This window comes from Gopherus evgoodei, chromosome 7 (genome assembly GCF_007399415.2).
Source record: "Gopherus evgoodei ecotype Sinaloan lineage chromosome 7, rGopEvg1_v1.p, whole genome shotgun sequence".
Taxonomy (NCBI): domain Eukaryota; kingdom Metazoa; phylum Chordata; order Testudines; family Testudinidae; genus Gopherus; species Gopherus evgoodei.
The window spans coordinates 5798057-5822491 of NC_044328.1; the positions used below are offsets into that span (position 1 = coordinate 5798057).

The following is a 24435-nucleotide window of genomic DNA, read 5'->3' on the forward strand; positions in this document are numbered from 1 at the left end:
AGAGAACTGGGGCAAAAAGAGCTCCCATATCTTGTAAAACTATCAATCAATTCTCCATTGATCTCTATGTAGAACAAGCCTTTTGATGTCTTCTTCATACTTTCATTTCCTTATTCTATGTTAAAAAGGGATATGATAACTATGACATTTTAAAAGTGCATATATAATTATTAACACAGACTACAGCACCCATACACAGATCATGAAAACTGATCTATGTCAATTCAAGTTCTCCTCTTTTGCTTTAAATTAAGTAGGTCAGACAGATGCTGCAGAAAAAGGAATCAAATTCTGATGCAGAAAAAGAGACTAACCAAACTGTTCGGAAAGCACTTGCTACTAGGCAGAGTCAGAGATTAAGTGCTATGGACAATTCTATAGCTCATACAGTACCAGGCCAAATTTCATTTAGGGTTGTAGTGTGGGTGTAATTGACAGTAGAGTTTGGCCCAGAGACGCAAAGAAAATTGAGACAGTGGTAAACCAAGTGGTGATCTTACCTTTGTGAAAAGCTCAGCCTTAGATATACTGTCTAAACCCCCCACACACGATTCAGAATGCATGCATAAAGTTTATTTCAAGCTGCAACCCCTAGCAATGCACTTGCTGTCCTTGGCCAGCTGCAGTTGCTGATTTTCTGAATTTTATAGGACACATCAAAAGTGCTGAAAGGGACAAAAATAAAAACAAATCCAGAGAGACCAGCACCTTGGGCAGAAGTTTAGTATTTAGATGGGAAAGGACTTAAGTGCTCTGCAAATGCCACAGGCACAAAAGTCAATCGGATTCCCAGTCTTGGCAGAAAACTTCACTTCAATAAATCCAGAAGCAATCAAGCCAGGCACATGTCCTTCAAAGCTGACAATGAAGAAATGAAGAGCCTGTGTCACTGATTCTCCCTGGTACAGAGCTCTCCATATAATGGTGTCACAGCCATAGGAGAGGGCAAGTTAACGTTAATGTTTTGAGCATTTGGTAGTTGGGCAAAGTGATGTACAGAGAGTTTCAGTATCTTATCCAAGGTCACATGGGACTAGAACTCAGGAGTCCCCTAAGTCTTCTGCTTTACCCCGAATCCACCTTTCTTCCGAATAAACACACACTTCTTGAGGGCAGATGTTCCCAGGAGGACCTTTACATTAACAGATCTGTATTACCCTATAGGTTACTCATCCCACAAAACTCTACACGTGCAAACTACCTCACCTAAAGTTGCAGTTCGTTTACTCTCCTGAGATGAACTTCAATCAGCTGCATAGGAGAAATCGGAATTTCTCCCATGTGGCCAATCCACTGTTCCTTTATGATATGCCAGCACCGCAAACATGCTGGACATGTACCTGGAGTGCAGTGCACTTTGGGAGATTAAGATTGTTATGGACCCTAAGCTATGTATTTCAGCTCACAAAAATAAGTATGTATGGCTCCAAGTGTTCTAGCTCCTAGTGCTTAAGTAGTTTGTAAGGTTTATAAGAAAGTAAGAAATTAACCAGGGCCATGCCGACTAAGCCCAACTTCCTGCTTTTCCACCAGAAGATTCCATCTCCAGGTCATTCTCTGGAGTCACTTCTAGGTCTCTCTTAATCTTATTTGCACTCTGCTTCTGCTGCCTTCCCAGATAACCTTGGAATCTTCCCAGATAACTGTGGAATCTCCTTCCTTAGAGGTTTTTAAAGTCAGGCTTGACAAAGCCCTGGCTGGGATGATTTAGTTGGTGTTGGTCCTGCTTTGAGCAGAGGGTTGGACTAGATGATCTCCTGAGGTCCCTTCCAACCCTGATATTCTATGATTCTACGATTCTATGATTAAAGTGGAAGTGGTGGGTTCCCAGCACCTCGCAGGATCAGGCCACATTTAAGTAATTCAAGTTATTGGATCAAAATTCCCAGCTCTCCTCAAGCAATATTCAATATTTTGGGGACCATAGCTGCTGGCATAAATTAGAGCAGTCCCCAGGTTGCTGTAACCTAGGTTGGGTCAGAGAATCAGGGAGCCAAGACTAGTGAGTGGTTCGCAGCTTCTTCTCAGTTTTCCCCTTTCCTAGGCTGCTTTGGGTGGCTGTGGACGGGGGTGGAGGTAGGTGCTCCATATGCTCAGGCACAGGAGATCTAGGAACTCCTAACCTGCTCTCCCTGAGGCTTCCACAGCCTGGCTGAGAAGCAATCAATGAACAAAGTTACTCTCCTCGCTCCTCTGCAATGCAACAGGCAACCAGCAGGGGCACTGTTGTAGAACTGCATCAAGGAAGGACGAGCAGCCTCTCAGAGTGCCGCCAGCTCATACAGAAGCTGCTCTGGGTGCTGCCAGGGAAAAGGTGTGAGGCAGCCCCTCCTACAGCAAATAGACTGATTCTAAACACTGCAATTTAAAAAACTGCAAGATGCAGCTCAGGGAACACATTTTCAACTCAGAATCATACACATATTTTCTTCTTAATATAGCAGCCCCCCAAGGACCACAGATCAGAGCCTGGAGAGCTACAGCCAGGATATCACCAGAACAGATCATATCAAGCAATCTGAGATAATCAAAAACAGACCCCAAAAATTAGGGTAGATAAATCTGCCTCTCACTACGTGGCTTTCAGTCTTCTCCTTAGTTTGCTCATTTAGACCCTGATCCTGCAATCAGATCTACACAGGTGTCACCTGAAAATCGGTATGCAGATGTTTGTGCTTTCTGAGCAAACGTACAGGATGGTTTTGATCAGAAATGCCTTCATGTTGTGCAGGCTTTTGAACACTTTTGGTTAAAAATCCAGTCCCTGGTGACGAAGGGGAGCAGAAAAGCATGGCTTTCATTTCTAGAGAGCTAGTCAAAAGTCTTGACCAATAGTGCAAAGGAAAGTTGACCTGCGCTCTCCATTTTCTCTTCTGTTTGATTTATCTCTAGAACCTTTAGCCATTGTCCTCAGGGCAAATTAACATGTTTGTGGTATCAGAGTGAGCTAAACAAAGCACAAAATTATGCTCTGTGAGGATGATGCTTTTGTATTTGAATCTAAGCCTGAGGTTACCATGCCTACCTTCTACCCATTATGAATACGTTTGGACTCCTCCCAGGATATAAAATTAATTGGGGTAAATCAGAAATATCTGGCATTAACAAACGGCCCACAAAGGTCTTTTCTCCGATTGGGACTTTCAAAGGCAATTCTCTTATATGAAATATTTAGGAACACAGATTCCCAAAAATACTCAGAACATTCCTAAGATAAATATAGAATCAATTACTGCCAAATTGGCAAACCATTTGGGGAGATGGAGTTCATTAACCCTCAGTCTGGGTAAAATTAACATACTGAAAGTGAATGTACTTCCCAGAATTTTGTATGTCCTGAGGGGTCTCCCTATTTCTATTTCTCAAATTTATTTTAAGAAATTCAATAATATTTTCAGAATGTTCCGTTGGGTCACAGGCAAGAAACCTAGCTTGGCTCTGAACAAATTACAGCTCCCCCTAGCTCTGGGAGGATTCTGTTTGCCTAATCTGGAAATTTATCATCTGTCTTTTTTGTTAAGGTAGGCATCATTGTGGCTATTAGTAAGGTTACTTTTTAGTCACAGGTATTTTTAGTAAAAGTCATGGATACGTCACAGGCAGTAAACAAAAATTCACAGCCCATGGGTGCTGGGAGGTGGTGGCCTGGGACCACAGGTAGTGCTTGGGGTGTGTGGGCAAGGATGTGCAGTTTGGGGTGCCCACTGGTGCTGTGGTGCGGTGGCGGGCAGTGGTCTGTAGCCTGGTACTGGACCCCTGCTGGTGCTGGGGGGAGGAGTTGGGGGGGGGACTGGCAAGGTCCCTACCCAGCTCCGACCAGCATGTTCCTGCAGCTCCTAGGGCAAGGGGTGCTCAGGGGGGCTCAGCACACTGCTCCCACCACAAGCACAGGCTCCGTAGCTCCCACTGGCCGGGAACCACAGCCAATGGGAGCTGTAGGGGCGGTGCCTGCGGGCAGCAAATGGAGTCTCCCTGGCTGCTGCATCTAGGAGCTGCAGAGACATGCCAGTGGAAGCCCACCTGCCAGTAAGCACCGCCACACTTTTCAACTCCCTGCCCCAGCCCTGAGTCCCCTCACACACACACAAACTGTTGCTGCTGGCTCTGGCAGCCCCTGAGCCAGCACCGGCCGATGCAGAAGTCATGGAGGTCACAGAAGGTCATAGAATCCGTGACCTCCGTGACAGACACACAGGCTTAGATATGAAACCACCTTGGTTTCAGACTGAAGAAGAATGGGTATACCTTCTCCTCCTTTCAGGCATTTTTTGGGAGTGCCCCGGTACCAGGAATTTCTGGTATGAGGAGGGTTAAATGACCAGTTAAATACTGGATGCTAAACTGGAGGCTTCCCCCTGAAAATTCATTCTTGAATATATTCCTGATTCCTCGAGATTAGCTACTAACAAGGCAGTGTGGTTCCAATATGCAGTTTTGGTCATTAAAAAATTAATCCTGCAAAAATGGAAAAGTTGATCCCCACCAAACATTGATGTCTGGCTGGGTGATACAGCTGAGTCCTTGCAGCTAATGAACGACTGGCATTCTGCAGAAAATGAATGCCCAAAATATTAAAAGCAATTAGAGGTCTATGATTAACATAGACTCTCTGAAGATAAGATATATCGCACCCCCTGCCCTCCCTTTACCTTAACACTGTTTCTTTACTTTGTGTATAATGATGAATCTGGTATTTTGGTATTGTAGTTGTATTTGGAAAAAATAATAAAAAATGTATGAATATTATATCAAAGGAAAGTGGACCTGGTGCTCCCCAGTAAGCTCTCTGAATATTTTGCTACATCTTTGATTCACTACAGCTACTGGACATATTTCAGCACAACTGGCGTCCTCTGCTCAGACAAAGTGAAGAGGCAGGTGGTGGTTTTCAGGGCATTGTCAGAACTGTGTGGGCAAAAGCAAATATCCAGACAAAGAGCTGAGAACTGTTAGCACCTAACAGGATCAAGCATGAAATTTCGTTCCAATAAGAGCTGTCCGACTCTTGGTTTCACAGCTAAAATTCAAGCAAGCAAACACCTTTCCACACTCTGAAATTCTTAAACTCTGCCCTGGGGATAAAGTAGCGGAGAAGAGTGGCTATGAAGGCCAGATAATAACTTCCACTAATCCACTTACAAGAATCTAGGCTAGTGAAGGGGGATCGAGGAGAGGTTTGTGATCAATAGAGCTCTTCGATGTTGGGGAGACATTTTTAGTCCAGTATTGATTATGGAAAAGAAAAACAGAGAATGTTCTAACCAATCCATACACCTATGCATTTTTAATCACAAATCCACGTACTGTTATTTATAGTATAAAGTTAATCTACAAGAAGGTCTGTCCACTTCCTTCCCTCTGCCTTCTGATGGTCACATTTTTGATGTAAATGGTATTAAATTTTAAAAAAAAAAGGAGGTCATAACAGAAATAGGAAAAAGGGACTATTAGCTAATAAGAGGCTAGGAGGCAAAGCTCTTTGACATCTGTTCATAGCAAACCAGCACAGCTGTACCACTCTTGCCTACAGGAGTCCCCTGACTCTATGAATTGGGTGCCTAGAGAAAAGGTCAGCTGCCACTAATGATAAGGGCAAGAGAGTGAGATGTGTGGGATGTTGGAAGAAAGCAGAATTGAAAATATTCATGTCGATGAAGTGATTATTTTCAATAATATTTTTATCAGGCCCATGTGTGCCTCAGTTTCCCTCTGTACGTCATATGGCTACTCCATGGCTGCAAAAGGGCTAAAAACCGCCCATGCCAGTGCAATCAGCCAGCCCACCTGCGATGGAATCAATTTTTGTCCCTCTCTATCAGTCCCAGAGGAGAGCTGCTCAGTCTCTCCAAAAGCCAGCTTTTCTCCCCCCCTTCTGCTGAGTTCACATGCTCCACCTGCCGCAGTTTCCTGAGGATTAGTGTCAGGTGCTGGGGCTCCCACTATCTTTCCGGATCCTCTGCTGAATTAGGTCCATTTCAGCCAGTCCTTTAACACCCAACCTTACCACCCCAGACAGCTACATGACACACACCACACCCCTCATGGCTCCTGCTCTGCCCTAGTCAGCAAGATTTGGCAAGAACAAATCATGCCAAACCAACTTAATTTCCTTCTTTGATAGGATTACTGACCTGGTGGATGCGGGGTAGATGCGATATATCTTGATTTTGGTAAGGCTTCTGACACAGTTCCATTTGATACTTTCCATAAAAAAACCAGGGAAATGTGGTCTAGATGAACTTACTATAAGATGGATGTACAACTGGTTGAAAGATCATATTCAAAGAGTATGATTTTCTGTCAAATTGGGAAGGTATATCTAGTGGGATCCCGCAGAAGCCAGTCCTGGGTTCAGTATTTATTCAATATTTTCATTAATGACTTGGATAATAGAGCACAGAGTATGTTTTTAAAATTTGCAGATGACACCAAGCTGGGAAGGGTTGCAGGCACTTCGGAGAACAGGTTTAAAATTCAAAATGACCGTGACAAATTGGAGAAGTGGTCTGAATTCAACAAGATGAAAAATTCAATATAGACAAGTGAAAGTACTTCAGTTAGGAAGGAAAAATCAAATGTACAGTTACAAAATAGGGAATAACTGTCTATGTGGTAGTACTGCTGAAAAGGATATGGGGCTAAGGAAGGACAATAAACTGAATATGATCTGTCAATGTGATGCAGCTGCAAAAAAGGTGACAATGATTCTGGGGTGTACTATAAAAAGTGTTGAATGTAAGACACAGGAAGTAATTGTCCCACTCTATTTGGCATTGGTGAGGCCCCAGGTGGCACACTGTGTCCAGTTCTGGGCACCACACTTTAGGAAAGATGTGGACAAATAAAAGAGAATACAGAGAAAAGCAACAAAAACAATAACAGGGTTTGAAAACCTGACCTATGAGGAAACATAAAAAACTGGGCATGGTTAGTCTTGAGAAAAGAAGACTGAGGGGAGACCGGATAACAGTCTTCCAATATGTTCAGGGCTGTTATAAAGAGGACAGTGATCAATTGTTCTCCACATCCACTGAAGGTAAGACAAGAAGTAACGAGCTTAATCTGCATCAAAGAAGATTTAGGTTACATATTAGGAGAAACTTTCTAATTATAAGGTGTGACAAAGTTCCTCCTCCATCTTGGTGGGTCCTGCACTTATTGGGAGATTTGTTCACCTCAGAGATTCACCATGTGGGTCAGGGAACAGCTCAGAGACCTTCCCCTCTGGTAGAACCCACAGTCCAGGTCAATTCCTCCTGTGTTTGATTAGGAGTTGGGAGGTTTGGGGGGAACCCGGGCCCGCCCTCTACTCTGGGTTCCAGCCCAGGGCCCTGTGGATTGCAGCTGTCTAGAGTGCCTCCTGGAACAGCTGCACAACAGCTACAACTCCCTGGGCTACTTCCCCATGGCCTCCTCCCAACACCTTCTTTATCCTCACCTCAGGACCTTTCTCCTGGTGTCTGATAATGCTTGTACTCTTCAACCCTCCAGCAATACACCTTCCCACTCTCAGCTCCTAGAGCCTCTTGCTCCTAGCTCCTCACATACATGCTACAAACTGATGTGAGGTCCTTTTAAACTCAGGTGCCCTGATTAGCCAGCCTGTCCTAATCGATTCTAGCAGTTTCTTCTCAATTGCCTCCAGGTGTCCTAATTAGCCTACCTGCCTTAATTGGTTCCAGCAAGTTCCTTCTTGTTCTAGAACAGCCTGTTACCTTACCCAGGGAAAAGGGATCTACTTAATCTGGGACTAATATATCTGCCTTCGAACACTCTTCTGTAGCATCTGGCCTGACCCTGTCACAAAGGGTAGCTAAGCTCTGGAAAAGGCTTCCAAGGAGGGTCGTGGAGTCCCCATCATCGGAAGCTTTTAAAAACAAGTTGGACAAACATCAGGGACGGTCTAGGTTTACGTGCTCCTGCCACAGCACAAGGAGCTGGACTTGACGACTTCTCGAGGTCCCTTCCAGCCTGATGTTTCTATGATTAATATTGACACAAGTCAAGGCGTTTTTCCCAGCTTGCCAATTACAGAACCAGTTTCTCCTCTCTTGGTTTTCACACCTCAACTGCTAGAACAGGGCCTCATCCTCCCTGATTGAACTGACCTCGTTATCTCTAGCTTGCTTGCTAGCATATATATACACCTGCCCCTGGAAATTTCCATTACATGCATCTGACGAAGTGGGTATTCACCCACGAAAACTCATGCTCCAAAACGTCTGTTAGTCTATAAGGTGCCACAGGATTCTTTGCTGCTTTTACAGATCCAGACTAACACAGCTACCCCTCTGATACTTTTCCCAGCTCAGCCTTTTTGCATTTCTTAATCTGGAAAGTGATGTAACACAACCTCTTAGCACAAGGTGGTGCTAGACGACAATAGATCCCCCAATAATAGCCTCTGTCACATAAGCTTCCAAATGACAACAAAGGGGAGACAAAAAGTATAGATCAAGATACAATCTATCAGGCTGTCAATGCCACATGTAAAAAAAATGGGAATAGAGTAACATTCGCCACCAAGCTTGTTACAAAGGTAAAGTACGATGCTGAAAATCAAAGCTTTCGCATTTTGTTTGACATTTCTATAAATGGCTCAAGTTGCAGATTATCTGTGGAATTCTACAGTTTTTCATGGGTTTTGTTTATTTGATTGTCTATGCAAAAATCAGAATATCAAGGATATGGTGGTGAGTATTTACTTGTGCTGGGATGGCCTGTTGGAGCCCCAGTTCTGGATCAGGATCCTGTTGTGCTTAGATGCTGTACACACAGACCAAAATGGCTGTCCCTGCCCCACAGAGTTTATGAAACAGGGATAGATTTCCTGAGGAATGTTACATTAAATCTTCCTGACTTCCACCAAGTTTTCCAAAGCCCTCTGCTAAGTTTGGAATGTGCTGGGGATAGGCTGAGCCAGGTAACTCCTATTCAAGTCAGTAGGTAAAATTCATGAACGGCTTACGTCCCATTTCAGCCCACATGCCTGCAAAGGTTTTCTTCTAGCCCTCTGTACAGGAAGGGAATCATGCAGCTGAAACCCGGCCTAACACTTTGGAAGTGCAGCCCTTTGTGCTAGGCCCAGCAAGGGAAGAACTGGATGTTACAGGTGAAAAGGCTGCTCCCCCAGGAAAGTGCTCAGCAGAAGACAACACAGATGGGCTAAAATATTTAGGTCAAGATGTTAACATTTCTCAGCACTGGGGAGTGGAAAGACAATGAAATCTTGAAAGCCTGTGTGACACAATGGGAAAGCGTGTTGTATCCCCTCTAGTGGCTAGTCTGCCTAAGACAACAAGAGCCTACTGTCGCTACTAGTTAACGGAGGTACTCCTTTAGTTCAAGTAGTAGAGCAAGGGTTGGCAAGCTTTTGGAAGTGCTGTGCCGAATCTTCATTTAATTCACTCTCATTTAAGGTTTCACATGCCAGTAATACATTTTAACATTTTTAGGTCTCTTTCTATAAGTCTATAATATATAACTAAACTATTGTTGTATGTAAAGTAAATAAGGTTTTTAAACTGTTTAAGAAGTTTCATTTAAAATTAGATTAAAATGCAGAGCCCTCCGGACTGGTGGCCAGGACCCAGGCAGTGTGAGTGCCACTGAAAATCAACTCGTGTGCCGCCTTTGGCACGTGTACCATAGGTTGCCTACCCCTGTTAAGTAGAGGTTTGTGCTGCAGTGCGGAAGGTCCCACCTTTAACCCCTGTTGATCACCCATATGAGGGGGTTACTGTAGTTTCATGTAAATGTTTCGTAGTAGCAAATATTGACCCCTACTTGAAGGACTTTTACCCAACTTTTCTCAGTGAGACTCACACTCCTGGGGCACTTATGGATTCCCAACTGCTCTGAGTCCTAGGTGGATGATCCTATCATTTCTCTAGACTTCACCACAGTGACCTAGGTCTCTGCCACCTCCAGACCAGATTACTGCCATGCAGTCTGTGCAGGGCTGCCTGCTCGGACGGCAGCTACAGCTGAGACCGCATGCAATGGTCCATTTCTTTGTTACGCATGAGGAGCACAGGGCCCCATAACCTGCACTGGCTTTGATAGTCACAGTGATCAGCAAAGTTGGTGTGGCTTGCATTGTAGCTACTAGCAAGACAGTCCTTTTCCTTCACGATTGCTGAGATGAGCTGGTGCTCTCTGTATCCAAGGCTCTAGGTCTGAATATGTCTGAGAGCTGGTGGCTGGGAATCTTCGGGGACAAAGACTCCTCCTTTCTGGGTTCTTGTACCAAAGTCTATTGTGCCCTAGCTCCACAGCCGCCTGAGGGGCTGTCAGCAAGCTGGATTTGTAGCTGAGGCTTAGGTTTCTGGACACCATTGTTTCAATGAATGTGATTTTGTTTTCTATTCCTATATGGGCCAGAAGCTCTCCCTGCATTTGTTCTGCTGGAACCTCCCAGGTGAGGTGGCTGATGCCCAAACCCAAGCCTCAGCTGTTCTTTTAGAAAGAACAGAGCACAAGCCCACATGTGCCCAGGCGAGGCATTCGGCATTCCTGGGCCATCCCAGCATGACGCTTGCCACAGTAGGAGTCACTGTGCAAGAGCCACTGCTCCCACCCAGCCTGGTGCTAGGCTGCCTCACTCTCTCATGTGACTTTTAAGGCATTTTCCTCAGGGCTGCCAACCCACGGGATCTCTGTGTTCAGGGACGCTCAAGCATCTGCAGGCAAAGCTGACAAGTGGTCAAGTCAGGCTGCAAACCGCCCACTTGTGTGTCATTGGAGCTCCAGTGCAGAACACAAGCTGCACCTGGGCTAGGCAGAGGACGGCTGGAAGCAGGGTGGATGGAGTCCTCTCATGCTGCTCCTTTAAGTGCTGCACTTGATTGCTTTTGATCAGAATCAGCCCCGTATTTGGCTTCAGAGGAGGAAACAGGTTCTTGTCATCACACCTCTCCACATTCTGCCCACCCCTCTCTCCCATTTCAGTGTCTGTGGGGGGACTAAAGTCTGTGGCCCTGGGGTATGTAAAGGAAAGGGGTAAGCATGGAATGGGTTTCCACTCTTTTTCTTCTGAATAGCTGAGAGATAGCTGCAGCGGGAACCCCTGGCCAAAATTCACTTGGAAGAGGTTTAAATAGTCATGTGCAGGAGCCACTGGACCCAACTTGGCTGCGAGGATCCACAGCCCCAGGGAAATGATCCGCGCCTCCCACTCAGATTCAGATCCTTTACAGTCCCTTTCCCATTTAAGCAGCAAAGAGTCCTGTGGCATCTTATAGAATAACAGACGTTTTGGAGCACAAGCTTTCGTGGGTGAACATCCACTTCGTCGGACGCATGAAGGTAGTCACACTTTACCATCCTTCCCCCCAGCTCACTCCGTACTAGACCCTATTGGGGATGCTAAATATTCTGCACAACTAGCAACACATGTTATGCAGAAAGACACTATATATATCATAGAATCATAGAAGATCAGGGTTGGAAGAGACCTCAGGAGGTCATCTAGTCCAACCCCCTGCTCAAAGCAGGATCAACACCAACTAAATCATCCCAGCCAAGGCTTTGTCAAGACGGGCCTTAAAAACCTCTAAGGATGGAGATTCCACCACCTCCCTAGGTAACACATTCCAGTGCTTCACCACCATCCTTCTGAAACAGTGTTTTCTAATATCCAACATAGAACTCCCCCACTGCAACGTGAGACCATTGCTTCTTGTTCTGTCATCTGCCACCGCTGAAAACAGCTGAGCTCTACCCTCTTTGGAACCCCCCGTCAGGTAGTTGAAGGCTGATATCAAATCCCACCTCATTCTTCTCTTCTGCAGATTAAATAACCCCAGTTCCCTCAGCTTTTCCTCGTAAATCATGTGCCCCAGCCCCCTAATAATTTTCGTTGTCCTCCACTGGACTCTGTCCAGTTTGTCCATATCCCTTCCATAGTGGGGGGCCCAAAACTGGATGCAATACCCCAGGTGTGGCCTCGCCAGTGCCAAATAGAGGGGAATAATCACTTCCCTCGATTTGCTGGCAATGCTCCTACTAATACAGACCAATATGCCTTTAGCCTTCTTGGCAACAAGGGCACACTGTTGTCTCATATCCAGCTTCTCATCCACTTTAATCCCCAGATCCGTTTCCTGCAGAACTGCTGCTTAGCCAGTCAGTCCCCAGCCTGTAGCAGTGTATGGGATTCTTCCTTCCTAAATGCAGGACTCTGCACTTGTCCTTGTTGAACCTCATCAGATTTCTTTTGGCCCAATCCTCCAATCTGTATAGGTCACTCTGGACCCTAACCCTACCCTATCTAGTCAGGATCATTAGATGTTTCTCATGTTCCTAACTGTTTGACTTTCCAGTCTTGGGAAAAGTTCAGCTAACTAAATGGGTCACCTTAAAAGCTGCCTAAAAGCAATGGGATAATCCATCCTGTTTTGATCCCCACTCCCTCTCCAAAGCTCTTCTTAAACTGTAACAGGTGTCATCCTCCCAACCTCCGCCAGCTGCATGTTTAAAACGGAGATTATACATCTGCACTTTAATGCAACAGCAGATTATACAGGACACGCAGAGGATCACACATGTGCCTATCACATGCACGACTTGAGACCAGAAGCTGGAGATTTTCACTGTCTGCCTATTAAATATTTCACTCAAAAGGCCAGATGCCATTTCTGTGTCCCGATTGCTCCTATGCTTTTCAGATCCCACCTATCTGTAGGAGAAAGAAATCCACAATACACCCATCCTTCAGCCCCACTGCTATCACTCTCCCTCCAGCTCAGTCTTACTCACAGGGTCCTGGGATTACAGATGGGGTCCTATCCTGCAGAGTTAGCTGACCCGTTTCTCTGCTCCACCAGCCTAGGGCCATGAATGCACTGTTTTTATCCCCTCCATATGAAGTGTAAGGGATCCTATAACTTTTGGACAGCTAAAGACCCGCAGCTGCACAGAGACAGGGGGCTAGGTGGAGGCCACAGCATCGCTTTGAATGGAAACAATGGACTGAAGCATTGCCGGGTTGAGCGAGGGCTGAGGAGGGGGAAGCTTTCTGAGCTGCACAGTCAGCACTTTGTAACGTTTCTGTTTAGCGAGGAGCTCTGCACAGGCAGGTTCAAACTCTTCCTGCAGGTCAAAGCAACTACCAAAATAAGTGTGTCAGTGGAAAACAGGATGCACAGAGCAATACTGAGCTAAGCTGAATAACAAGCCAGCCCTACCTACTGCTCCAGGGAGTCCAAAGATGTAGGAAGGAATTTACCCCTGGGGTCAGTCCCCTGACATCAACAGAGCTACTTCCAGGATGAGTCTGTCCCAGAACTTATACACCTCTCCTGAGATGGCTGACTTCATCACACTGAGCACTTCGCAGCAAGAAGGGAGGGTCAAAGCAATTTGTTGTAAGATCTACTCTGAGTTTGATCCCACCCACTGATGACCAGGATCTGTCAGTGTTACAGTGTCATCCGTGTTTCCCAGATGGCATCACTTAGGTGCTCACAGATTCTAAGTCCAGGAGGGACCATTATGATCTAGTCTGATCTCCTGTATGGTACAGGCCATAGAACTTCCCCAATGTTACACATTTGCTATACAGTGTAAGGAATTGTATGAGTGCAACTATGCTTGTTATCATTCTGAACGCTCCCAGATTAGATTGTGGTGTTGCCATAACCGATTACAATACGCACCTTAATTTCAGCCAATGCTCTTACAGAAGGATGGTATGGAGACTGAATAGGAGAGAGAGGAAAGCATACAATGCATTTTACACTTAAAGCAACAGCAGCTGCAACTCCCAACTGCAAAAGTGGGTTTTTTCCCCCCATTTCTTTATATGTTAGTTATCTGTTCATCAGCCTGACATTGGATCCACTACAGCAAGTGTATCTGATGCAGGTCTACTCAGTCAGTCCACTCCCACTGTCCCCTTCATCCGCCATGGAAACTTTCAGCAAACAAACACGAAGCTAAGTTTTGCCCTGATTGCACCCCTTGCAATGTCAGCTGGCCTGACTCTGATCTCATGGCCATCCTGGGTTAGGCAAGTATCAACCTGAGATTCCTGCTTTTAAACTGAACTTTGTTTTATTATCTTCTCTGACTCCCCTGTCCCCCCATCTCCATCTGTTGTGCCCAGTGACTTCAACAGGTCTCCACATGGGTGCGGCAGTCAGTTTGCACGTTGTACGTTGCGGGATTGGGCCACATGGGCTGTGCTCTGTGGGGCAGAGAATGTCTCCTTTGTTGATTATGTATGTGGGCCCTTGCACAATGGGGCCGTGATCACTGTAAATCCTTTAAGTCAGTGGAGTAGCTCCACTCTGGTATGAGATCAGAATCTTACCTAAAAGGCATCATAAAGGGATACAAATGAAGGCAGACCCTGGCCCTTTATATGGGAGTTTCAGAAAGGGAAGAAGTTCATTGCTAGGCAGGGCTGGCTTGGGGTGGCCAATACCAAGGGGCGGCCATCCGGCCGCTACAGGGGCGGCACGTCCAGGCCTTCGGCGGCAATTCGGCGGCGGGTCCCTCAGTCCCTCTTGGAGCAAAGGACGTGCTGCTGAATTGCCACCAAAGAGTGGAGTGGCATGATCGCGCTGCCGTGACTTTTTTTTTATTTTTTTGGCCACTTGGGGCGGCAGAAAACCTGGCTGGAGCCAGCCCTGCTGCTAGGAATTCTGGACTGAATCTGAACCAGGTAATTCTTTGGGTCTTAAATTAATTCTACCCACATCAAATGTTAGAGCAAACTGCATTTCAACAACAAAATGCTGGGTGCCACCAACAGCTTTAAAGCAGAACCAGGAAACTCATCCCTAAAGCACCAACAATTGCTGCCTTATTTCTAATGATTCCCTTGGAGGCTCTTGTGTATCTCAGCTAAATGCAGTAACACAGAATTACACTTATTCAGACCATATGTATAAGTGCAGCAAGAGCCTGTAAAAGCTTAACCAGCACAATAAACATTTGGAAAAGCACAGTGACCAGATTTATGGTCCTTGGAAACCTACCAACATGACCCACTAGGATTAGATGCTTACGTTTTTTGATGTAAGCAAAAAGTAAATAAATAACTCCCCCCTCCCTTCCTCTCTGCAAAGGACCCCCAAAGCCCAATCCTGCATTGGAATATCATGTTTTTTCCATCTTTTCTGATTCCCCAAATGTGCTAGTTGAAATTGTGCACACAGAGCAGATCCTGGAAAGCAGGAATTTATTTAGCATCCAGGACTCTAAACCCACATCCCAGAACATACAATAAAACAAAGGGAAAAAAAGAAAGGAAAATAAGAGGGTTTGACCCTCAGTTTCCACCAAAGGAAGGATTAACCTTGCTGCAGAAAGGGAGCTGGACTCTGCCAAATTCAAGCTGATTTTCAGCACTAGTTCATCAGCATAAGAGCAAAGGGGTAACTTCAATGCCACGTACTGAAATGCAATTCAGGGTGATGGTGGGATGGGGTGGCTGCAAAATCATGCTATTCCATCCTGAGAAGCTGGAGTTGTTAAATCTTGAATGTTTATTTAAACAAAGCAATTTGGGTTAACAGGACAACTATGGAGTGGTGAGAAACAAAAGTTACTGTCATTCTCCATGCAGAAGACACTGATTCCCAATCATTCCCCAGATTACTCAAGCATTTGCTCACCCGCTTTTCTTCTCCTTTATATTTCATAAGAGTTATGATGAATAATAAAAATATTTCACACTTACACAGCATCTTACAGCCGAGGAAAGTGCTTTACAAATGGGAATTAATACAGCCCACAGTGTCCCTGTGAAGCGTGTATTTATGATCCCCCTAACAAAGGGAGAAAACTCAGACACAGATGGGTTGAGTGACATACTCTGGGTCACACAAGCAGACCATTGGCTGTGATGAAAATGGAACCCAGAAATCTTGGCTCCCCATCTCTTGTTCTAACCACACTTCTCCGTTAAAAATGTCTGCGGCTGAACCTTCTCTATAGATGTTAAATGAAAGATGCATAAGAGGAGAGCATATGGGACTGCTTTTAAGAGATTTGCCTCATTCATTGAGACAAACGAGATGGAGCAGCTGAGTGTTCAGGTCCGAGGGAGTGCCTCACCACCCACACATACCCACCCTGAAAATGTTTTTACAAGTTTAAGACAAGCCACTACATAAAGTTACACAAAAGGAAGACTTAAGTATGACGACAGCTTTACTTACATGAGGCTCAGTGGATGAAGCTGCCCTCGTTGTTAAAGAACCAGCTCAGATGCACTGCGCGGCTTTGCTTATTAAAATACACAAAAAGGCTATTTGTGTTTATTCGCTGTTTGGGGAGGTGGGCCGTGCATTTCAGCAGAGAACAAAGGCTACATGGAACATTTCATTCTCCCTCCCACTTCTGTTTTTCAGAATCAGGGACAGATTTACATAGGCAAGGCTTGGAATCAGAGCCAGTGATAACAGCTGAAGACAAAGTGGGTCCTGTGGGAGTAATGGATGCAATGAAGTAAGGATTAAGAATGTGTGGAAAACCTAGCACACCAAAGAAAAGCCTTACCAAATCTTAAGGGGGAGGCCAGCAAGGTGAAGATCTGCCAGAAGCAGATGTGTTTGTGTTTACAAATCACCAGGCATGACAAAGTTAAAGATGTGGAGCACAGAGTTTTGGGAGTAGGGAGGAAGAGAAGAAGCAATGTGTGTTTTCCATACCTGTCAGGAGTCCCACATCTAAAACCAGCCAGCTAACTATAGATGAACCTGATCATTAGGGAAGGTTTGGATCCAGGTCCAAACTACACCGCTGCCTTCTATTGCTACTCAACATGCAGCTACCTCCTACGCAGTCCCCTCATGGCCAAAGATATCTGTGCAGCCCTCTACCTCTGTTTCCCCTCTTTGGGGCCCCTTAAGCACATCACAAATAAACTCTTCTTAAGTTTAGCAAAAAGTCTCCCTGGGGTTGGATTTATGAACATAACAAAATACTCAACATAAATGTTCACAACTCCCCCATCAAGCCGCTGTTCTCACTCTTCCTGCTGGAGGTCTCCCAGCCTTCCTTGCCTGCAGCCTCTTCCTGAAAACTCAGGATTCCCCGCTAGAGCCTACTTGCTCCCAACAGCCATGCCCTCTGCCTAGTCCTCCCTGAGCATTCCCCCCCCCTCGTTTTGCTCTGGGAAAGTACCTGACTCCTACTCAGGTGTGTCTACTCAGTAACTAAGGTTAGCCTGCCCCAGGACTCTAGCCCTTAAAGGAGCAAGCCATTGTTGTGTTATAAGACTCAATCCAAATCTCCACATCCAAACCACGGAAACCTGAGGATCTGAAAACTGCAGCTCAGGGACATGTCAAAAGTTAATTGCAATTAAGGAGTTCATCAGTCATGGACATAATGAATAAGTTATCACAGAATCATAGAATATCAGGGTTGGAAGGGACCTCAGGAGGTCACCTAGTCCAACCCCCTGCTCAAAGCAGGACCAACACCAACTAAATCATCCTAGCCAGGACTTTGTCAAGCCTGACTTTAAAAACCTCTAAGGAAGGAGATTCCACAGTTATCTGGGAAGATTCCAAGGTTATCTGGGAAGGCGGCAGAAGCAGACTGCAAATAAGATTAAGAGAGACCTAGAAGTGACTCCAGAGAATGACCTGGAGATGGAATCTTCTGGTGGAAAAGCAGGAAGTTGGGCTTAGTCGGCATGGCCCTGGTTAATTTCTTACTTTCTTATAAACCTTACAAACTACTTAAGCACTAGGAGCTAGAACACTTGGAGCCATACATACTAATTTTTGTGAGCTGAAATACATAGCTTAGGCTCCGTAACAATCTTAATCTCCCAAAGCGCACTGCACTCCAGGTACATGTCCAGCATTTTTCCAGTGCTGGCATATCATAAAGGAACAGTGGATTGGCCACATGGGGGAAATTCGGATTTCTCCTATGCAGCTGATTGAAGTTCATCTCAGGAGAGTAAACGAACCGCAACTTTAGGTGAGGTAGTTTGCACGTGTAGAGTTTTGTGGGATGAGTAACCTATAGGGTAATATAGATCTGTTAATGTAAAGGTCCTCCTGGGAACATCTGCCCTCAAGAAGTGTGTGTTTATTTGGAAGAAAGGTGGATTCGGGGTAAAGCAGAAGACTTAGGGGACTCCTGAGTTCTAGTCCCATGCTGAAATTGGATAAGATACTGAAACTCTCTGTACATCACTTTGCCCAACCACCAAATGCTCAAAATATTAAGGTTAACTTGCCCCTCTCCTATGGCTGTGACACCAGTATATGGAGAGCTCTGCACCAGGGAGCAAACCATTTAGCCCTGAGCGTTGTTTAACTTGACCACTTACATGGATAACTAATTCAAACAAAGGAAAGTAGTTTAACAGCCCTAATCTGATGCAACTACTAGTCAAGACTCCTATGTTCTATTCCTAGCTCTGCCAATTACTTGCTCTCTGACCTTTGGTAAGTCACTTTACATCCCAGGGCTTGTGCCTCCCCACCTCTAAAATGGAAATAATACTCCACTATCTCAGAGGCAGGCTGGGAGAATTAATTCATATTTGTAAAGTGCTTTGAAATCCTTGGATGGAAGGGCAGTGGAGTACTAGTATTATTATTGCTATTGCATGAGTCATAAAATACTTTCTTTTCAGTATTATTCTCAGGAACAATCCCTGGGAAGATTTTGGTTCCACATAAGAACAACAAAAAATGTTTTTTTGGCAGCTGGTGGCAAGAATAATCCTGTTCCCATATGTTTTGTGCTATTTAAAGGGAAACTGTACCTATTTTAAAAAGAACAGCTCTCTGCACTTTCAAAAGACAATTGTTTGGTATATCTGTCATCATGAAGAAACTCAGAAAGATACACTGGACTTCATTTTACGGTATCCTTGGACATTTCTGAGTTAAGGCAAATTGCGGGTAAGGCCTTCCTTTTACCTGCCTCACAAAACCATCGATGACAAAACACAACAAAATCCCTTAGGAGTAAGCAACAGGATTTATAATGACTTTTAAGTATAGCACGTTCATTGCAGGGCGTGTGGTTGCAGAAAAGTCAGAGCAGAATTTCAACTAGAGGGGGCAGTGTTTTGTGCCATGTTCCACTTACATCAGACAAGCTTTTGAGGCTGTGATTGTATGGAGAGTGTTTGATGCTGCGTGCTCATAATAAGTGCAGAAATAACATTCTAATCAGAGGGGATTTTTAAGAAGTAACTGGGGTTGCCACTGCACTAATAACATTTGGCTCTGTACAATGATTGTGGATTGATGGTTGTGGATTTTAGGCAAATGAAATGCATCTTAAATGTGATGTAGGAAACCAATTCAAACTCAATTCTACATCACTAGTATCTTGTGCAATCCCTGTTGACTAAAGTGAGATTGCATGGATGTAAACAATGGTGAAATCTGGCCTACAAAGGATTTCTACAAACCGTAGAGAAGGTTCAGTTCTACAGTAACACCGGGAGGGTGGAGGGAAGGGAATGAGGTGTACATTTAACAAACAAATCAAAGCCTTTTCTCCCTGATACTTGGTGAATGCCTCCAGCATATGGTCTGGAGAAGGTAGACTGGGAACTTCTTTTCTCCCAGTTCCATCATTCAATTCAACGGAAAGGTAGCATATTCAGTACTGACAAAAGCAAATACTTTTTCACATGGTGCATAATTAAACTGTGGAATCCATCACCACAACAGGTTACTGAGGCCAACATCTTACGAAGATTCAAATAGGGATTCGATGTCCATATGTTTAACAAGATTAATCAGGGTTATAATTATTATTTAATTGCAGCAGCACCTAAGGGCCCCAGTCATGGGCCAGGACCCTACTGTGCTAGGCTCTGTACAAACACAGGACAAAAAGATGGTCCCAGCCCTCAGATACTTACAATCTAAGCTTAAAACAAGAGACGACAGGTGGATATAGACAGGGGAACACAAGGAAAGAGACTATACCTGTTTGCATGATGGGATTCTCAGCACACTGGTCGCCTGACCATTCTCACGTTTTGTGTAGGCATCACATCAAAGGAAAGTTTGAAGGGGGGATTTGAAAGACAAACATGAGTTACTTTTGAGAATGTCTATGGGGAATTCATCCCAACCACGAGGGGCAGCCTGGGAGAGAGCATCTAGGTGCTTGTTCGAAAAGGTAACAAGTGGACGGGGAAAGTTGGCATCACAAGCCAATCAATGGTAGGAGTCAACATCTTGATTATGAATGAAAGAGAATAGGGAGGGTGGGGATAGGCTGAGAAGAACCTTGGAAATGAAGACAAGCACTATAACAGTTAATGCTAACATGGAAGGCAGATAAAATCTCATGTTTCGTGGCTTAAACCTGTCTCTAACTCAAAGGGCTCAGAATGAGACCCTCACGAGGGTCAGATTATCCCACATTTCCCACCTGTGAGGTTTCTTACACCTTACGATAAAGCATCTTGAAGCTATTCACTGTAGGAGGAGTCTGAACTAGATGGATCATGAGCCTGATCCAGTCTGACAATTTCTGTTTACACCTCAGGTTCTTATAACAAACATTTTGCTGGCCTCAGAGTGCGGCCACCAACTCTCGCTGGTGGCTGCTCTAATAAATTTTCCTAAAATAATTATCTCTAGGAAAAACAAATAAATATGCACATATACATGTCCAAATCATTGTCATTTATTTATGTAGGGTTTTGTTTTTTTTGAAGACTCAATAATAAAAATAACGCACAGTTATATTTTGGTGCCCCGGCCCCCAAGAGATCCCCCTAGTCCCCACTGCATCTCCTGGCCTCCCATTACCCCTTGGGGCCTCACTGCTTTCCCCTCCATTGCCCCAAACTCTCTTATGCAGCTTCACACCCCAGCTCACTCCACACCTTGCCTCTTGACCATGGTATGGCCGGCCCTCCTGAAGCCCTGCCATCCTGGACTGAAGGCCAGAGTGGGAGCTCCATGGCTGGAGCAGAAGGGAGCCGGGGAGCTGAAGCCCAGGGTCCCACAGCTAGAGCCCCAAGGCTGAAAAATCCACACCCCTGAGCAATGCAGTTAAACTGACCAAAACCCAGGTGTAGACAGGTCTCCTGTCAACCTAGCTACTGCCTCTTGGAGAAGTGGAGTACCTACACTGGCAACAGGACTCCTCCTGTCGGCGTAGGTAGGGTCAACATGGAAGCACTACAGTGGTGCTGTTGTAGTGGTTTATCTGTAGACATACCCTCAGAGTGTCACAACTAAACAAGAGGTGGAACAGATTGTTTAGCGGAAGTAGTAACTCATATTCTACAAGACCATTCAATGGGAAGTGGCCCGTTAATACCTCTCCAGTCACAGGACAAAAAAGGGGGCTGGTGGGTTACAGATTGTTGTAATAAGCCCTAAATTCAGTGTCTTTTTAAGACCGTGATTTTCAGAGTCAAGCAGCGTTCTGAATTTAAGCTCCCAGGGTCTCGTTAGAAGGCGTTGTGTAGGTTTCTTTTGAAGATGAGGACAGAGAGGTCAGCTATAGAGTGACTGCTTTGTGAGGCATGTTTGCCCATGGGTGACAGGGTGTTTTTGTCTTATCATTTGCCTGTGTGAATTCATTCGAGCGCGGTGACTGTCTGGTTTCAGCAGTGGGGTTGTTACTGGGCACTTGGTGCGCTGGATGAGGTACACCACATGTTGAGATAGGCATGTGTAGGACCCAGGGATCTTAGCAGGTTTGTTGTGGAGGTGAAACAGCCCCTCAGGATTGCTGCGGCACCAGGCCCAGCAGGAGACTTTCTCCAGTTGTGCTCTCAGTGCTCCAGCTGCTGGCACCCAGGCAGGTGGAGCAGAAGCAGGAAGCTGCATGGCTGGAATGCAGAGAGGTGAGAATTGGGGGCGGTGAGGGGAATGACATTGGCAAAGGAGGTTGTGGGGGCTGGAGTGTAGGGGGAAGCAGAGGGGTAGGGTTTGGCAGAAGAGGAGGGGAGGTGGCGGGGGGATCACAGAGGTGATAGAGGTGATAGAGATATAAACAAGGGAGGGAAGGAGCCAGGTGATGGGGGTGTTGGATAGTAGCTGGGGACGGGTGGGGAAGCAGGAGCCATGATATGGGGGTGTTGGATAGTAGCTGGGGGGGCAGGGGGCAGGAGCCAGGCGATGGGGATGTTGGACAATAGTTGGTGGGGGGGGGACAGGAGTCAGGCAATTGGGGTGTTGGATAGTAGCTGGGGGGGCAGGGGGCAGGAGCCAGGTGATGGGGATGTTGGACAGTAGTTGGTGTGGGTGAGGAGGAGCAGGAGCCAGGCAATTGGGGTGTTGGATAGCAGCTGGGGATGGGGGGGCCAGGACCCTGGGCATGTGCATAGGAAGACGCGGGAGGTGAGGAGAAACATGGACAACCTTAATTCTGGCATTTCCTAACTTTTGAGTACTTGACTTTGAAACCTTAGCTTTCGTTTAGCACAGGCTTTCAGAGGTGATAGAGCTATACACTCAGCAGACCAAACAGACAGAGACACAGATGAATTCAAGCCACAAAGTTTGGACCCGGATCCGAATTCCCCCCAAATTTGGATGTGTTTTGATCTGGGCTCATCTCAAACTCACACCCGAACTCTAGATGATGAACTCGTTAAGAGAGTGATTGGCGTTAACATGTGCTGGTGGCATTTGTTCGAGTTACTCCCTCTAATGAGAATCACAATGGGCTGGAAATCTACACTGCGAGTTTACTGGGTAGATCTGTCCCACACAAAACAGGTCAGTTGGGACCTGTTAACCAAATCATCCCTTGTTGTTTCATTCACTTTCAAGAGATAATGACAGGGTTTTTGGGGTGTCCTAAATAAAACAAAAGAGCTTTGCACGAGGGTCAATACAGAAGAGTAAATGTGATTTAGTTTGTCTATAATATTAACGAGGTGATTATGTAATTTCTTTGCCTCATAGCTGGAAACTCTGGTTCTAGAACTGGAAGGGATTTTCCTTGAAGTCATCCCTGAACTGTATGAGTTATTTTCCTGGCTCTCCCCAAAACAACGTGGTTTGCTTTTTGAAAAGCTAATGTCCAACTGTTGAAATGTTTTGCCAACCAAAACATTGTGGCCTTATCCTGTTTTAATAATCTAAGGCATCAATCTCACCCTCAACAGTCGTTTGATGTATTCTGTACTCGGCTGAAATAACCCCTTCAGACTTCACTTAGCTTGCATTCTGATTGAAACTAGCGCCATGCATCAGCCCGACAGCGTTCTGTGTGAAAAATTTAAGAGTGTATGGCGGTAACATGTATTTATTTCCATGTATCGGGGGGCGAGCAACTACATATTCCAGGCTTTTTTCTTTTTTCCCATTGCTCAGAGATGGGCCTGAGGCCAAAAAAGTGCTGCTAAGCTTGTTTTCTATTTAAAGCATTCATTTTTATTAATAACCCTTTACAGCCTACTCACCAGCACCGCGGGAGTTGCATTTCCGTATTATGTCATCATGAGCCATTATGTATTTAATTCCTGTACCCACAAACCCACATGGACGTCATTAAACACATCCCATACAGTATTCAAACTGTGTTCTATAAAGCGCAATTAAAAAAAGAAGATCTATGAAGTGTAGATCTCTTCCCCTAAGGTCATGGGAAAATGAAGAAGTAGGCAAGTGAGAGGACACTCTGTGGGGCAGTGGATTAGCTCACCAACTTTCCCTGTGTGGGGATCTACATTCTAGTCCTCCTTATGTCACAAGTGAAGATTAATTACCCTATAAACGCTTCAAAGCAGATGTAACAAATCTGTGTTTTGTGGACAACAGAGCCCGTTGCTATATAAATCACACATGGAGTACTGGGAAAAGAACCTTGGTCCTTCTATTCCAATAAATAAATAAGGCCTCTACCACCCTTCCCACTAACGGAAACCTCCAGTAGTGGGAAATAATAGCAGGCTTCTTAGCCTTTCTAAGGGCCAGCTATTTAGAGAGCACCGTCAGACACCCAAGTTCAGTACACTGTCCAGGGACCTTGCAATTTAGAGTGCCCAGGGCAACGTTGGTGTTAGATTATGGAGAAAGCTTTAACAAGGGTTTCCAATGCAATGCTAAACATGCCCTTGGCTATGCTTGCAGCTAAAATTTGTTCAGCACTCATTATCAGCAATGGATGAGTTTCACAGTGCAGACAAGGGTTGAGATGAAGGTTATGAACTGTTACAGTACTGTAGCATTTCCATAGAAAACCACCCAGCATCCTCCCCTTTTCTAGCCACTAGGGATGGACTGGCTTCTCATCTGGGTTTGACCCTTAATCAGTAGGCTCCAGCCACCTGTTTTATTGGTCTTTGTCTCTTACGTTTAGTCCTTTGGCTGTTAGTGTCTGGTACATTTTTTTGTCACCTGTGTGGGTGGTTGGGGGCAAGGGGCTGTGTGTGAGGATGAGAGGTAAAGAGGAAGAGATGGATGGAATTAATTAGAAAAAAAGATGTACAGAAATCCTGGAGAGGAGAAGAAAGGAGAGAGG

At 45.3% G+C, this 24435-nt stretch overlaps 1 protein-coding gene across 5 annotated transcripts in view; it reads right to left on the reverse strand.

Moving 5' to 3' along the window:
- The window catches only part of SH3PXD2A (SH3 and PX domains 2A), a 389755-nt gene that overhangs the window by 180080 nt on the left and 185240 nt on the right, over nucleotides 1–24435 (reverse strand). Inside the window, exon 1 of one of the 5 annotated variants that reach the window (XM_030569631.1) lies at nucleotides 16170–16217. The exons of 3 other annotated variants lie outside the window; for them this stretch is intronic. In XM_030569631.1, the coding sequence (XP_030425491.1) occupies nucleotides 16170–16171 (2 nt within the window). In that variant the 5' untranslated portion in view covers nucleotides 16172–16217. Of the gene's footprint in view, nucleotides 1–16169; nucleotides 16218–24435 lie in introns of those variants that run through there. One more of the 5 variants, XM_030569630.1, reaches the window with a different exon arrangement.